Below are 18,104 nucleotides of genomic sequence, written 5' to 3' on the forward strand. Positions count from 1 at the left end.
AAAGCAATTAGGTAACAGAGTGGTAAATGATATATGGGTTACCAGCTCTGCACATAATAGAAGAGTAGTCCTGTGAGAGGCACTGGCAGCACAAATGATACACTAATGGTGCTCAGATGGGCAGTGAGTTAGTGAGGAGTTCCTTCTCTGACATCCACAGTCATGTCAGGATGAGATGTGGGGGCAGAACAAGCTCCAAATGGCAAAATAGGGTGTAATTCTGCTCTTCCAGGGAAAGGGGCCAGTAGGAGCACCCGTATGAGAGAGAGTACACAATGAGTGAGAGCCAAGCTTCTGCATCTGTACAAAGGCAGCTTCAGAAATGATGTAAGCCTTATTTTGAGTAGGAATCTGTACATAGACTCATCTTCTGTGAGTACAGAGACATGTTTTTAAAAGTAAGTTGCTTATATTCAAGAGCAATTTGCTCTTGAGAAATGTTTGCCCATGTCTGCAGTTGCAATTGAATTTCACTTCTAAATCTGTGGAAATCCATGTAATAGAAGCTGCAAACATGCTTTGAAAAGGCAGCTCATTTCACATTTTTAAAAGCACATCATAAAAATAATCTGGGGAATCCTGAAAGCATTTATCCCACATGTAGAAGTAAATTAAATCATTAATTTTGTTAAAATAATATTATTGGAGTATGTCAGTAATCCTTTGTTTTCAGATACAAAAGGAATAATTAAAAATTTTAACATATGCTGAATTTCCATTACTTAAAATCATGATATTTTTCCATTATCAGCCTTTGTATTTTCCTAAAATATGTAATTATATATGCCCTCAATATGCTTTATCATGTCAAATGAACTTGGAATGACATTCTTAACGTTACTGTTTCCATGTTTCATCAAGCCCTTAATTAAAGTGCTGCTAGATTGTTCACTAGTTCCCATTGTGTCAGTGACTACATATATATATATATATATATATATATATATATATAACGTGGTCTCTGCTGTAAGTCCTCTGAATGGAATTTTACATTGAGGTTTTCAGAGCAATATGACAGATACTGAGTATTGTTATTTAAATACTACTCCTGGTTATCTGACCAAGACATACTAGAAAGTTTTTTAGCCTGCTTAGACACAACATTTATCAATATTTTTGGCATTTTAAGTATTTGTCACTCTTTACATGAATCTCAAGTCCCCTAAAAATTTTTGGCCGACAGTGTCATCTATAATGAAGGCTATTTGGTGTAGTCTAGGATGTGGCTGTATTAATATACAGGGAAACTGGCTCTTTTTATAGATAAATCTTTTGAGATGTTCCTTTACAAAGTTGTTTTTAAAGTAGGAAGTGTCTACCCAGCCATGAAAAAGTGTTATCTGAACATCACTTTTTTAACAATAAAAAGTGCATAGAGTTTATGTAGGAATAACGATGGTTTTGGTTGCTTCTTGCAGAAGTGGCATTCAGTAAAATTCTTCTAGTTCGTGAATCTTTCATGGAATTCAGACTCAGAGAGTATATACCATAAATTGTTTGAGAATCCTAATAAAAAAGTATTGGAATTGTGTACATGTCAACTGTATAAGATTAGCTGTATTTAGGTGACTGCCTCTGTTAGAAAAAAACAATAACAACAACAACAAAACCAACCAAACAAAAAAAACCCCATTCCTACTATTTAAAGATATTGAATCATTATGAAATGCTTGCTTCATTGCTAAACCACAATGAACTAGGGAAGGCTGTAGATTATACTGACGGAAAGATAGTTATTTGATAGTTTGCGGGTTTTTTTGAGTACCTGTGAAAGGGTTTAGAGTTATATTGAAGACTGTATTAAGGCAACAGAAATAGTAGCTATATAAACCGTGCTTCCTGACCATGTCATAGAGAGACTGACTACTTGATTAGCAAAATCAGCTTGCTAATCATGTTAGAATGCTGACTCTTCTCTGTGTGTTGTGTGCTTACATAAAAACATTAAGCTATAATCTATATTTTAATTATAGGGTGATGCTGGAGAAAATGGACCGAAGGGTGACACAGGAGAAAAGGTATTAGTAGAGAATAAAATGTGTGGTTTAGGTATGCTTACAGTATAACCCGCTAAAGAAAACAATAATTTGATCAAAAGAAAAATGTGTTTTAAAAATGTTTTGGTTTTGTATAAATGTGGAATGATTGGACTGTGTTCATTTCTGTGAACAGCAGAAGAAATGTCAGTGTTCTGTCCAATTTAGCATAAAATTCCTGACCTTATACAGCAGCAGCTTTATTGCAGGATACATCAGCATGTCTCTAATTAGCACTCCTCTCTGCTGAAATTTGCATCATACAGAAACTTTGGCTGCAATGTGTCAGTCTGTTGTAACTAAGTCTGTTGAATTATAGCCACTTCTGATATATCCTTTTATGTTTCACCTTCTGTGTTCCACTCAAAGAAAGGACCGAACCGATATGGGACAGAAAATATGATAGGTAACTTCCCTTCAAATTGCAGCCGAACAACTGAGAGCTGAAGATAAAAAACTACATTTAAAGTTTTTTTTGCCAATTGCACCAGCAACAACCTTACTTGATACCTTGTTAGTTCATTGTTGCAAAGTACCGATGTGTTGTGGAAGTCACTAAAGGCTAGATACTGTCAAAATTTTATTTTACTTAGTTTTGATTTATTTTATGTGAGACTCTTACTGTATCAAATAAATTAAAACAATAAATTTAACTTGAGGTTTTAAAATGTGCTTTACTTAGACAAGTTATAGTCTTTAGCAGTCAGAGCAAAGCCTGTGTTGCACAGAAAGAAGGGTCAGTCATAATGATATCTTCTGGCCATCACTTTGGAACTCATATGCTTCTCAAAACATTCATTTTAGTGGCTACACTTAGGCAGAAGCGTAACAACTTCTTCTCGTACCACTACATGTGTAATTACTTAACCAACTCACCTCAGTTAGTGCAAGGAGAAATTCATGGTGGATGTATCAGCCTGGTAAGGAATGCATACAAATCTCTCAGGTCCTATCATTTGGATACAGTAAAGCCGTGCTTTTAAGAACACAAGAATTTTACAGGCCATATTCTAAAATCTGTAATTAAAGATAGGTATTAGATCTAGGATTAGTCAAGTTATTTGATTCCCAGAGTTCATTTAAATAATCCTTCACCTGCAATCATGCTTTTATTAACCCAGATGAAAGTCTTCAGAACCTTACTTAGTTACTTACACAATGTCTGCTGGTAACATCATCTTGATCCACTTTTATGTGACTCAAGAATATAACCTCTGAGCAAGCATAAGATTGTTGTTCAGATAGATAGTCCTGCAGCAAGCAAATGCAAAGTTTATAGTCTCTCTGGGAAGCCCAGTGCAGTTTCACTTGTTGTTTTTCTACTTTAGCAACTGTGAGAGCAAATTTGCATCCACTAGAATGTCCGTGCTGCACCATGGTCCACAGGGCACAAACTGCCCTGCTTGGGATTTCAAGGAAAGAAAAAGGTCTCTCTCTTTTGCAGTGGGAAATCCTTCATCCCAAAGTATAACGTTTTAAGTATTTCTGTGTGAGCTGTCAACAGTTTGGTAGCCTAGTTTGGATCAACTTGTGGAAAATATAGGTCATCAGGAGACTTCTTATATTGCTGTATCTGAATAAATTTTACTAAATTTGCTGAACTTCATAATACAGAAGTCTCCCATCTCTTCCAAGTTTCATATAAGTTTCAGAAGTGGGATGGTGACATGGGAATATATTCTGTGTGGAGAGAGTTGCTTTAAGCATAACAAGCTAGAATCCATTGCGTGAATTTTTACAACAGAGTGAGCAGAACTATGACTTAGTTGACTTTCACTATTTTTCCTCTATTTTTCCTGCCTGCAAGACCATCTGCCACCCAGGAAAAAACAAAATATCCAGATCTTATAGGAGAGCTGCAACTTAAAGTTTCTGATAGATAGCTCTGCAAACAGTGCTTTGTAGGGAGCTTAGAGGGGTGTTTTTTGATAGATAATTAAGCAGTGAACATTAAATTTAGTGTCGTTGCATTTGTACTACTTAACAAGGATTGTATTCTTTCCTGCTCTTCAGTATAGGAGGAAGTTTTTGCTGTATGATCATTATGTATAATTCCAGCATGAATTTGCTCAGCAATCACTAATCATATAAGTGTTAGAGGAAATCAAGATTACCATTGTGACCATGTTTAATTAACATGTTCACAAGGGTTTTTTCTGTATTTTTTTATTTGTACTTTTTTGGTACTGTGTCTGCACTTTCTCTAATGTTATCCTGGTCATCTTGAGGAAGCAGTTAAGCTTACCTTGACTATAAACCATGCTATAACAAAGCATTTCGAAGTACCTCAGTAGCATTCCTTCTATGTTTTCCACTGGATGCTTTCTGTTGGGAAGATTAACATAAAAAGCTATGTCTGTTGTCTTCAAAGAAGCAGATGAAATTGAGTTCCAGCAAATTTCACAGGCAGCCGTTTTGATGTATTGTGATTATATAAATATCTTCTATTATAGTTTTTCCCTATCACACAACCTGTGCCTTGTATTTGGGTAGCTCTGAGAATCATGAGGCACATGTTACATTATGGAATTTCACTACTAGATGAGTTCTGGAAGTTTTTGTCAGGTGAACATCTGTGGGGAGGAGTGTGAGACCTATTAAGGTTCAGTTTTTAAGAGAGGTGCTGGAAGTATTGTTTAGAGATGAGAAAAAGATGGTACCCATCCAGTTCTCAGGTGTCCCACCACATGCACATACAAATCCTTCCTGCTTCATAAACAAGCTGTTAATTTTATGTAAGTAAATGCAGAGACCACTGCACTAACTCATAATGCTACACATCTGTTTAAGAGATTTAATTAATAGTTCACAAAACTTAAAAGCATTTCTTTACCAGCTTAAATAATGTTTCTGTGAGATAAATACTAATTTTTTATTTGTATGGTGAGAGGGAGAGATCAAGTGACAACAGTTTCAGACTTAGTTGAGAAATGGGTTCCTGTTTGTGCAGTTAATGTAGCTTTGTTTTCTGAACTTTTGTACCCAGTGACTCTCAGAAATAGAGACTTGAGTGCCTAGTTCTTGACCAGTGACTTAAGAAAGAAACCACCCTTGTTGGGTTGTCCCACTTTGAAGACAGTGGGGTCTTGTCTCTACTCTTCTACTGTAGCCTTGATCCCTAAAAACTACCAAGTATTTTCATTCTGTGTGCATGTTCCTCTGCCAGTTTCTTCATTTCCAAACTGTCTGACTCATCAGACAACTCAGAACTTGGTGTACCATATTTTTTCTTTAATCCCATATTAATTTTCTTTCTTGCATGAAGATGGATTATAAATACTTTCTGTCTTATCTTTCCCATATCCATCATTATCCCTTAAAATGCTTAACTGCTGAATGTCTCTTACCAGTTGCTTTGCCACTTTATAGCTATAAAAAGTCATCAAGGCTTTGCAGTTGTACATGCTTGTAAGGGATATCAGCAGTATCACTCATGCACGTCTATCAAAATGAGGCATCTCAGGTTTCCAGACATGAATCAGCCCTTCATAAAACTGATTTTTGTTTTTTCTTCACACAAGAGTGAGCTGCAGTAACTGTGTAGAGGAAATCTATTCTGATTCTTCAGTGAGCATATTACCTCGTACCGTTTAATTTATGAGACTGTTACCAAAAAGAACCTATACCCAAGCCAACTTTAAAACTATAGCATTCACAGAATGCTTCCTTCAGCTTCACCAAACCATCAGGAATGTGTATCCCCCCTTTGTGTTTTAATGCAAAGAATATTAAACATTGAAACTCTGCTTAAACGTCTTCAGAGTGGATTACAGTACTGTCTCCTATGACATCTATGTAAATCACTAGCAGGCAGGTAGGGAGCTTGAAGTTGCTGCTGTGTGGTAACTTGTTACTTTCAGTGAACAATCCAGATTTGTTTTGAATAATGAATAATGAGACAGTTCTTCAAATATAAGCACTCTAGTCATCTTCAACAACACGCAGTCTGACTAGTGAACTTTTCATTAATTTAGTTTCTTTCATTTTTGTTTGATGTGTCATTTAAGGGGGAAAAATAATGCAGTAAGTGAGTAGCCACGAATTTTACGGATCCTGTAGCAATTGTACAAAATTGTGAGCTAAAAGCTTCCTTGACCAGCTCACTCACCAATGCTCTGCCCTTTTGCATATCATCACCTGTTAAATGCAGTCAGCCCAGCAAAACACAGGCAAATGGTTTTAAATGGTAGATGCCTCCTCAGAACAGAGACCTTTCCTGAACACGTAAATTACTATAGCTCTCTAGTCCAGTAAAGTGTAACACTGAACTGCATTAAACTATTAGTTTAAATATGCTGAACTGCTGTGGAAATAGAGCTATGACCTGTCCTGATGGTAATAAGCACATAGATCACTGGAGGTAGCCTTCATTAGCACAAAAAGCTTTGTTACTTGAGACCTGACACTTGCCATCTGTAGAACCAGGTCAAAAAGATTGCTCATAATCTTTGTAAATGGAAGTAAATTATTTTTAATGTATATCAGCAATTTAGAAATGTCAAAGTAAGTCCCATCTTCTGGCTTTATGAGGTACATTTATACAAAATACGCAATTATTCCATCTGAATTATTAGTTGTGAAATTTGAGGTTAACTATTATGCTGTTTGGATGAGTAAAAAGAAATCTCTGTGCATGTTCTTGAAAACAATACTGTTCCTTTTCTGAATCACACTGATTAAATTCATTGGGTAAACTGCCGTGTAGCAGCACAGATAACAGGTAATCTTACTGTACAGTTATTTTGCTGGATAGTCTTTGTATACTCTTGCATGTTTTGTTATATTTGTTTCCTGAAAAACTTTATATGTAATAAATGTGACTGTTTCTTGTGGATTTTGTGTTAGGGTGATCCTGGTTCTTCTGCTGCAGGAATTAAGGTAATTCAGTTTTAAAACAGTTGTACAGGGAGAAGAGGGATGTTTTGTCCGTGTTACTTTGTAGTGTCACGGACGTTTCGGGTATCATCAGTGTTGTGGTTTTCCCCAGCTTCATTTTTAATTCATTTTGACAGATCTCATGTCTTTCATCTCTTTTCTTTTAGGGTGAACCCGGTGAATCTGGACGGCCTGGACAAAAGGTATGTGTTGGAAATGTTCTGTTTTCTTTTTCCTCCCTGTTGGATTTGTGATAAACGATGTTACACAGATGTTACAAGTGGCACTTACCTTTACTAGAATGAGTCCAAAGCAGTTACAATTTAACAGCCCAAGGCCTGTACACATTTGGTGTATGATCATTTTGTATTTTAAAAAAGCACAGGAATGATGATACTAATTAGCATGAAAGCAATATTAGAATAACACACCTCCTCTTCTAGCTCCAGTGCACTTCTTGCATTGGAAGCTTACCCAACTGCAGCTGGTGAGGATAACAAAGAACGGCTCTGCTCCTTGAGTGATCGCAAGTTAACCCTGCATGTTTGACTGAATATTAACCCTCAGACTACGGTACCTTATTACATCTCATTAGGAAGACAATAAATATTGACTAGAAACCCTTTCACATATACCTGTAAGGGGAATCAAACTGTCAGGGGCATGTGGCATGTTTAGAAGGACACAGAACAGGTAATACTGCCCTGTTCTTCCTTCCAGGGGAAGAAATTCCCCTGGGTGCTCTGTAGCCAAGACTGCTCTTGCAAGTGAAGGTCCAGCAGGAGCTGTAATGACTCTGTGCTGCATGAGGCCCTCTGAAGCTGGAGAATTTCCTCTTTGAATCCATAGTACATCAAACACAGTGAATGCTGCGGCTTCAGCTGCCTTTCATGAGAGCGGGATGCAGGTCCTGCTGAAAAAGCTGCCGAAAGGGCAAAGAGACAATGAGGCAACCAGGTTTTTACTTTGCAGTACTTGCAAATGTGCCTTCGGCACCGTTCTTGTCTCTCGTAATCGTGAAAATTACCCACTGCCACTGGAGTGGAGCAGAGTCCAGCTGAGCTGGCAGATATTCCAGACAGACAGGCAAGAGCTAAAAACCTATCCAGTGAATAGCAGTACAACTGTTTTCTGATGCTCAACATCTTTTGGTGACAAAGCAAACCGCCAAAACACACAAGGGGAGGAAAGGAAAGGAAAGGAAAGGAAAGGAAAGGAAAGGAAAGGAAAGGAAAGGAAAGGAAAGGAAAGGAAAGGAAAGGAAAGGAAAGGAAAGGAAAGGAAAGGAAAGGAAAGGAAAGGAAAGGAAAGGAAAGGAAAGGAAAGGAAAGGAAGTCTTTTTGTTTGAGCAATTATAACTGTCATCAATTATAGCAGACTAAATAAAGACTATTATTGTTGTAAATGCAGTTCTTTGGTAAAATGTAAGTTTAATTAGGAAAAGTAATCAAAGTAGTTTAAAGCTAGCTAATCCACAGAATCACTCAGCATATGCATTCTGCAGTTTATGGTCTGCCTGGGTTAAAACGCACTTAAGACCCTGTTGAGATTCACACTCTCATTAGCTGGCTACCATGGAGGCAAAACTGGCAGTGATCTAGGAGCAGACTCCTGGATCTCAGTCCCTGGGCACTCAGGTTTGGCCTCTTTAGGTAACACAGATAAGTGAGAGGTATGTAGTTCAGGCTTTCTGTAGTCTCAGCTTGTTCATGCCAAAGGGGGCTTAATGTGTTCTTTCCGCTGCCCCTCGCAAGCTCCGAGAACGCCACATTCATGTCCCCAAGCCAGCAACTCCCATAATGGGCTCACTCGGAGCAGAGTGCCACCTCCAACCAGGTGTCCCATGTCTGCTGCTCTGCTCCCTGCTCAGCAGGGACTGGTTCACCACACCAGAGGTTGTAGAGGACCCTTTTTTCAACCGGAGGCACATCTCTGCCCTCTATGTCATCTCAATACTTTTTCCCTTACTGTGCCCCAGTCCTTTTTTCTTCCTGTGTCTTCTCTGCTTCCTTATATTTTACTTCTTCCTCATCTTCCAGTTATTCTTTATTCATCTTCTAAGAACAAATGAATATTGAGCTGCCCACCTGAATATTATTTACATGAAATGAAGTGTGATGGTATTTCAATGGCCTGACAAGGCTGTTTTGTGCCATGTGTTTTCCAAAGGTGATAGAACAACCTGCCCTGCCAACCTGAACACTATGAAATGGAGTTAGTGTACAGCCTTCATTTCTTTAAAAATCATTCTTCTTATAAATCATACTCAGATCTTCTGTATCAGGAAAGGTACAGGAAAGAAAATATTAAGCCTTCATCAACAGTATTAATTCTTATGAAGCATTAGTGGTTTCATTGTGTTTCATGTTATTTAATGCATCTTTGAGGGGCATTTTAATTGTTTCATATTACTGTGACTCAACTGGTTTCACTGGATACTTTCTGCTTGTGATGTTAGCTCTGTCCCAAGACTAAAGAGAGACCTACTGCAGCAATGCTAATAGATTTATTAACTATAGTGTTTAAATGTTGTGCTTAGAAGTGAAATTCAGTGCTCCCACAATTAGATGAGAAAAGGTCACGGTAGCCGTGTGGTATGTGTGGCTACTCATGTAAGAAAGCAAAAGACAGAGGAGTAGGGACTTGGAGCTAGCATTTTGTCAGCAATCACTGCCTTTTCAAGGATTATCCTTTTGCAAGAGTGGCAACCCATGTCCTGCTTAAGAAAGAGTTAGGCAACGTAACAAGAAATAATAGTGTCTACTGAAAATGGTATCCTAGCCTCCGCTCTTTCATCTGATTTTATAGTTAATATTCGGAGACTAGAATCTTTCCTGTGCTTTTAGACAATGTGAACAGTTAAAATTGTGGAGTAACTGAAATGGACAAAGAAGCTGTTATCGGATCCTTCTCTAACATTTAGAAATCAGTCCGTTTGGTAAAGCAATTTGCAGACCCTCTCGTGTTTTTCAGTTTGTGGCAGAATGTAATTTTGTTATAAGCACTTCAATTCTATTCAAGACCACTCTCTCAAAGAACTGGCACTAGGTACCGTAGTGTAGTGAACATCTATACTATGTATACCTGTGTTCGTGTGTGTATGTATGTATAAATGTGTATATGTGAGCATATGAATGTATGTGTGTATGTATACACACACATATAAAATGTTTTAATAGCAAAACCTGTATAAATCAGCCCAAACCACAGAACTGAAGTCTGGATTTCTGTAAAGCTCAGGAGTGTATAAAATCTGGAATACAGTTCAACTCATTATAAAGGTAAAAGTTGGATTCAGAGTTCAGACCGGCGCTTCCACAAAGTTCAGGGAACATTCAGATCCAAGGTGCTGGTTAGAATCCATCTCTGTATTAAAATAAAATCTTCAGCCTTTAAAATAATGTTTTCTTCACATGTTATTGTGTGGTGGGTTTTTTTTCTGTTCATCATTTTTATTTCCCTAGACAACGTCTTTCCATTTAGCTGATAGCTCAAAATGACCATTTGTGCCAATGTTGTCATTCTTGTATTAGACTTCTATCAACTTAATTTCAAAATTAATACATTCAGTTTTCAATTCCTGTTGCAAAATTACCCTTGCAAATGCAGCACTGTAGGTCTTATTTATTGCAATTTTAAATAAGCAGATCATTTCTGGGTAAAGCAATAGAAGGTATATTCACTGATAAATACCGAACACTGAAATGATGCTATGGATAGCTCTGTAAAAATGACCGCTCAGTTGTAATTAGGCAGTCCTGCTTGAATTGTGCAATTTAAATCAAGCTCTTCTGAATTGTCTTGTAGCTAAATCAGACAGTTACACAGGACAATATCTAGCAGAGAGTTGAAAATGCAACAGAATTAAACATCTGTCATAAGTATGGATCTGGCAGTGTGTAAAACGAACCAGTGTTGCTTGTGCTCTTCTCTTTGGTGAAAGATAATGTGAATTCATTTTTAGCTTTCCTCATGTGGATTTTCAACCTGGGTGTCGTCTTTATATCCAGGGTTACTAGAAGATACTTAAGCTCCTAACATGGCTCTTACTAATTGTACATTTAAGTCATTAATTTTGAAAATATCAGTCCTGCTTGAACTGACTGGCGGTCAACTATGCTCTTTTATCTTGCTGCAGAATATACAGGGGTGCTCACTGGAGAGTAACCGTAACTGAATAATGTCTGTAATATTATGTAATTCTCCCGTATAGGGTGAACCAGGTCTCCCTGGCCTTCCTGGACTCCCTGGGATAAAGGTAAATAAACTGTAGTCTGTGTTGTACAGGGGGGACACCACATACAGGTGGGGATGGAAAGAGTGTGGCTAAAATGGGTTTACTGTACTTGTGCTATGTCTTCTTCTGAATCTCTGGTATTGAGCTGTGAATTGGCACAGAAAGGTTTTGCATGGAAAATTAGTCAGGTGTCTGTGAGTAAGCAAACAGTATTTCTTACATTAAAATGTGAAGTAGAACATTGCATACTAGTGTTTGAAAATAATCCAATATACTGAGGGTTTATATATTTGTTTAATGGAATTGGTTTGTCATCAAATTTCACTTGTTTTCCAGTTTGATGGGTGCTTTCCAGTAGCAATGGTCTACTGAATTTACTAAGCCTCCAGCCAGAGAGCTACATTAATTATACACAGGCTGTGGGGAACTAGCTCTGGCAACAAAAATATCTGTGCCCCATTACGCAACAGTGATTTCCACTGACAAGTCAAAACGTTTTAATAAGATTCTATTCAGTATTAGCTACAGTCCTGACATAATACCTGGTTTAGTCCCTGGCTTCCAGTTTGTCTGGGATCTTTAGGTAAGTTGATACAAAAGACATGTGGTTGGTTTAGCTCTAGCGTAAGTGGTTGCACTGGGAGTTGCAGACGCTTGCAGAGTTTGAGCTGTAGATGTATAGTGCTGTAGAAAGTGAGTGGATTCAAGTATCCTGAGTGCATGCTAGAGTGGTTGCTTCTCATGGCAAAGACTGTTCTTTCGGAGAACAAATTATTTTTGAAACTTTTTCTTTGCATTCCAGCATGGCCCTGTGTATACCTCAGGAGACAGTTTATATCATTTCTCCAATAAGAAGGGGGATAAGCCAGAGGCCAAAGTCTTGTGCATGTGGTAGGATTCAGGATTTATCTCATGGAATGTAACATTTGCAGTGCTCTTCTCAAGGGACCTGTGAATTGCCACAGCATCTAAGCATAATGTCCCTTCTGTGTTACTAGTGAATTATGGAACTGAAAGTGTGTATTAAAATTTGTATGTTGAAATACCTAAAAATACAGTTCCCAGGGATGTTGTTCATTTTCTTCAAGAATGAACCCTATATTGACTAGTGAGGAGCATATAGGAGCAAAGTCTTTCTTGTGATGGAACTGTATTTTTGTAAGGAACTTTGACAGCGATTCCTATTCTGTTTTAAAGTGAACAAAGAGGTAGTTCAGTTGGAGGTCAGTGCCAGTGGCGTGAGGGCACTGGCTGAAACCAGCTGGGGTTATGGCTTGGCTTTGGGGATCCCATGTTCCTGCAGATCATGCCTGTCCTTGCATATTATCAGCCAGTGAAAAAATAGTCTAAATTGGAGTTTCTGCTCTGTGAAAATTACTACTGATAAGCTTTATTTGTTGGTGGTAAGAATGGCTCAGAAGGACAGCTTTCAGATTTACCGAAAAGGCAAAATGTGAAGTGAAAAACAGATGAAATGTGGTACTTTTGCCCTGTTAAAATTTGTTTCAGAATTCAGTGGATACAGCAGAAAAACAGTACAGTTGCCTGCAGAATTGAATAGTTTGGTCAAAAATTAATCCCTTAGGAGAACGCTAGCTTATATTAAAAATCTAGGTCAGAGGGAGACAAGTGGTATTTCAGTCAAGAAATTGCATCTAGTGCAAATTCTGCATTGAGTTGGCTAGATGCACCCTGGATGGCAACAGGTGATCCAACAGAACATGCACAGGAGAGAGAGAAGCAGATCTGGTCACATCAGGCTTGCAGGATGAGTCCTGTTTGATTCAAGATGTTTGGAGACTCTGATTAAGGAGCCTAAAGAAAAAAAAGGCTAGATTTTTGTGTCACAGAAACTATGTCTGTGGCATGAGAAGCGGTAGCAGAAACCAGAGAATGGCTGGAGTTAGCAGTATGGGTACTCATCCTCTGATTATTTCATGTTGTTTGTTACATTTTTTCAGGGCTCCTGGGATCTGTTCCCTTGAGGACTTTATAAAACTCTGTAAGATGCGTCTTTGCTATTCTATCTTAGTAGCAATACACAGTGGTGGCATAATGAAACGGACATAGTACAAACCTCACACAATGTCATTACAACATCTAGGAACTTGTTGCAACATGTAAGAAGTTTCCTCAAGGGAACTTTTTCCTCACACTTAAATGGATTACAGAGTTCTCATGTATTTGTGTGCCAACACAGTAGCTGTCAGCAAGGATTTTGCAAGCTATTCCCAAACTTTGTGAGGTGGACATCTGGCAAATGAAGCTAAGTGCTAGCAGGGGTATGTAGGAGAAAGTGATGGGGTTCAATGCAAGGCAGTAGCCATTTAATCTCTTTACCAGTATGAAAAACTAAATATTCTTGTATTGCTGGTATTACTTTGTTACTACTCTTCTGCAGTATTGTTCTCTTCAGTTTCTGTTCCATTATGCAGACATGTACATGGACACTCAGAAGTCTTCTATACAATTTTCTGCTGAGGTCCCTTGCAGCTAAAAGGCTATAGGGTTCTCACCATATATATTTGTTTTCTTCAGTCTTATATAGTTGAAATTACAGAATGTTCTCCAAGTTTGTGTCATCTTATGATGTTCTAGAAATTAATATATTCTAATTTCTAGCTTTTGCCTTGAGTTATTGGTAAAGCACATTTCCCAAGCAGTTCTGAAAGGTTAGCCCTAGGTGTCAAGTGCATCTGAAATGCACTGTTCAACTGGTCAAGCGGTCAAGGAACAGGGACAATGTATTCTCTGGAAACTGGATGAATAAATAGCAAAAGTTCCATTTTATATACAATAATTCAAATCACATAGATGGTTTCAAATGAAGAAGCTAGTAGTTTGAGAATCATGTTTACAGAGCTTTTATGTTCTAAACAGCTTTGGAATTGTTGGGTGTTTATGGACTAATGCATGCAGGCAACTTCAAGACAGATAAGAACAAAGAGACAAGAGAAGACTCCATGTTGCCTAACCTTGGAAGAATTTCCTTTCGTATCTTCTAGTACTTCCATTTAAAGAAAAGATCAAGATACAAGGATATTCTGTGCATAAGAAAGTCCTGGATGTAGTCCTTTTGGTCTTAAATATTTACTCTTTAACGTGTAAGGAATTGAAGTCTCCTTTTCTTTAAATCTGTTAGTTGAGCTGCTGTGGCGGTAGCAAATTCGACGAATCCAGACGCCGGCATAAGCTCTTTGATCGAACGGGCGGGCCGGGCGAGAGTAAGGAGTCTAATTCAATGTGAATTTACCATCCGTACTCTTTAATGAACTCTTAAACAACACTGAATATCAATGTCCCCGAGACCACGTTTTTCCAAGCCTTATATACTCTATACCAAAAGGCCATGCGGCAAGTGCAGGCTGCAATTGGTTACACTCACAGTCACTCATGCCCCCCCCACTATGGTGATTGGCTGCAGGGCACTGTTCACAGACTGTTCATGCGCAGCGGCAACGCCCCTCCTGCAGCCTGGGTTGAGGGCAGAGCGGCCTCTGTTCACTTTCCTTTTGTCTCTGGTGTCTCAGGGAAATCCTTCCGTGTAGCACAGCCGCATCAAGCCCTGGCTTGTTCACAGCACACAGCCAGTAACTCTCCACAATTCCTCCTTTTTTTTTTCTTTTTGGACAAGCCAGGATTGATTAGCTGTGTGTTCTAATCCTTTTTTGATATGTGATAAAAAACAACTTATACATAACATATAAATAACAACAACAATCAACATAAACAGTGCACTTTGCAATAAACCTGAGGTATTCCATTGCCGTTTAAATATCGCAATGGATTGATTAAACAAATTCCAAGAACTTTGGTTTAAAGATACTCAACTTATAACAAACGATGTGCTGGGTGTTGATAAACTTACTCAAGAGGTAGTGGTGTTTAAAGATCTACTTATATAACTATAGTACGCATACATGTCACAGCTAAATCAATGCAAAGGTTACACCTCACTCTGTGACCTCCGAGGGTTCTGCTGCAGGGAGTTGACTTGGTTGAGTTTGTTTCAACTCCGGCTTTACTGCTCGGCTTGGAACCCACAATGGACCTTGATCTGTGGAGAGACACATATACCCTCTACCATTAAAAATAACAGGTACTGGTCCCTTCCACAATCCAGTGGTGGGATCACGATATCTCACCATGAATTCCGGTAAAGTGTTTTTCCTTCCTAGTCTGATCTGATAATGATGAATGATCACAGGAGGCTCCTCATGATCTCCAGTTAGACATAAATAATTCAAGGTAAACAACACCCTTGCTAAACGCTGTTGACAATCTAACTCTTCCTGCTTCTGTTTGCTCAAATACCCTTTAATCATTTGATGTGCTCTCTCGATGATTCCTTGGCCTGTTGGGGAATGAGGTATACCTGTAACGTGTTTCACTCCCCATTTCATTAGAAAAGTTCTAACTTTCTGGCTAACATAGGCAGGGCCATTGTCTGTCTTAATCTTTTCTGGGACACCCATTACAGCAAAACAAGCTGTAAGATGTTTACATACATGTAGTGCTTTTTCTCCTGGTAAAGCAGTAGCCCATATCATTTTTGAAAAAGTATCAATTGTGACATGCACATATTTAAGTCTTCCAAATTCTGGCACATGTGTCACATCCATTTGCCATACTTCTAAGGCTTTTAAACCTCGAGGATTGACACCGATTCCTATACCTAACATCTGGCTTCCACACTGAGGACATGCCTGTACAATACTTCTTGCTTCATTTAAAGTTAAATCGAATTGTCTTTGGAGACCTCTGGCATTCTGATGAAAGCTCTCATGACTTTGTCTCGCTTGTTGGAATTTATCTGTTGGAGGCATGTGCTGTACTGAACTTACTAAACTATCTGCAATTTGATTTCCTTCACCTAGACCAAGATTCCATTGATGACTGCGGATGTGAATCACACAACAGGGTTCTTTTCTTTGATTTAAAATAGCTCTCAATTGTACAAACAATTTTCCTAATCGAGGATTATTCGATTGTCTTAACAGGGCATTTTCCATTCTGGGTATTACACCTGCTACATACAAAGAATCTGTGACAACATTTAAAGCAGATTTCAGCCAATTATTTAAGGCCCATATTACTGCCGTGAGCTCTAAAGTCTGCAATGAATCCTCTTTTGAACCTTCAATTAAATGCTGTTTCCATTGACTATTCTCTTGCCAGACACATGCTGCCTGGTGTCTTCGTTTTCCTGCATCTGTATATACTGTAAGGCCTTCAACAGGTTTTGCTTTTACTTTGCTTCTCTCTAACCACTGATTTGTTCTAAGGAATTGCCATAGTTTACCTTTTGGTTGTCGTGAATGTACCTTGCCTATAAATCCTAATAATGCATTCTGTATAGGCACTGAATGTCTCAGCCACCATTCTAAATCGGCTCCATTTATCGGAATACTGATATCATCTGGTTCCTGACCGCTAATTTCTAATATTCGAGATCTTCCTTTTCGAATCAATTCTCCAATTGCTTCTGGTCTCGTTTGAATGCTGAATTTTGGTTGGACACTGAGAAAAATCCACTCTAATAATCGCAAATCATTTTCTGTTTTCAATCTGACAGTGGCACAAAAGGAAGAATCTGTAGCAACATCTATGGGGAATTCCCCGTTTTTGTTTTGCCACTGGCAGATGATTGCACACGGATGTTCTAGATTGCTAATAAGGAGGGAAACTGGTCGATCAGAAAGTCTTCGGCTAGACCAATTTGTCTGTACTTTTTGTATAATATCAGAAAGACATTTGAGATGCACGGACTCTAAGCTTATTTTCTTAGCTGGATCACCTCCTTTTAGAAGTGAAGTAAGAGGTGCTATATCATTGTTAGTAATGCCTACGCAATTTCTAATCCATTGTATGTCCCCTAACAATTTTTGGACATCATTTAATGTCTGTAAATCAGTATGTAATTCAATTTTTTGTGGACGAATCTGTGCATCACAAATGGACCAACCAAGGTATTTCCAAGGTGCAGACTTTTGAACTTTCTCTGGAGCTATAACCAACCCCTTTTCTTTGAGTTTGATCGTAATTTGGACTATGGAACTTTCTGTGAACTCAGCTTGTTGACAGAACAGAATATCATCCATATAATGATAAATAATTGTTTGTTTCCATGATGCACGAATAGGTTGAAGTGCCCATGCAACATACATTTGGCACAGTGTAGGAGAATTTTTTCATACCTTGCGGTAGCACTACCCACTCATACCTTTTAGCTGGTTCCGCTTTGTTTACTGAAGGCAGTGTAAATGCAAAACGCTGTGTGTCTTGTTCATGTAAAGGAATGGTAAAGAAACAATCCTTTAAATCTATAATTAGAATATGCCAATTTTCTGGTAACATTACAGGTAATGGTAATCCAGGCTGTAAAGCACCCATGGCTTGCATTTGATCATTTACCTTTCGCAAGTCATGTAATAATCGCCACTTTCCACTCTTTTTTGGTATTACAAAAATCGGGGTATTCCATGGACTAATAGAAGGCTTGATATGGCCTGCAACTAATTGCTCTTCTACTAATTCACGTGCCTTTTGCAGTCGCTCTTCTGTTAATGGCCACTGGTCAACCCAAACTGGGCTATCTGTTAGCCAGGTCAATGGAGGGTTGGGCAACTGCTTTCCAGTGACCACTAAGGAAAAGGTGAAGTAGTTAACACGGCACCAAGTTGCCCCAAGACGTCACGGCCAATAAGCGCCTCAAGGCTGCTTGGCAATTCCATTACATACACCCTAAGGGTAACACATTGACCTTCAGGGAAACTAATCGAAATGGGATCAACACTTATATTTGGAGTAGTTTGACCCCCTACTCCAGCTACAGTGGAAGAGATTGATTTTTGAAGTTTCCAATTTCGTGGCCATTTGAATTGACTAATGATGGAGACATCAGCTCCAGTATCAAGCATTGCATTTACCTCTACAACAACAGTAGAATCAGACTG

At 38.5% G+C, this 18,104-nt stretch overlaps 1 protein-coding gene across 1 annotated transcript in view; it reads left to right on the forward strand.

Moving 5' to 3' along the window:
* Positions 1-18,104, forward strand: part of COL25A1 (collagen type XXV alpha 1 chain) — a 304,703-nt gene that overhangs the window by 236,128 nt on the left and 50,471 nt on the right. Inside the window, exons 17-20 of the mRNA XM_071808204.1 lie at positions 1,974-2,018; positions 6,882-6,914; positions 7,079-7,114; positions 11,125-11,169. Coding sequence (XP_071664305.1) covers positions 1,974-2,018; positions 6,882-6,914; positions 7,079-7,114; positions 11,125-11,169 — 159 coding nt within the window. The remainder of the gene's footprint in view (positions 1-1,973; positions 2,019-6,881; positions 6,915-7,078; positions 7,115-11,124; positions 11,170-18,104) is intronic.

This window comes from Patagioenas fasciata, chromosome 4 (genome assembly GCF_037038585.1).
Source record: "Patagioenas fasciata isolate bPatFas1 chromosome 4, bPatFas1.hap1, whole genome shotgun sequence".
NCBI lineage: Eukaryota > Metazoa > Chordata > Aves > Columbiformes > Columbidae > Patagioenas > Patagioenas fasciata.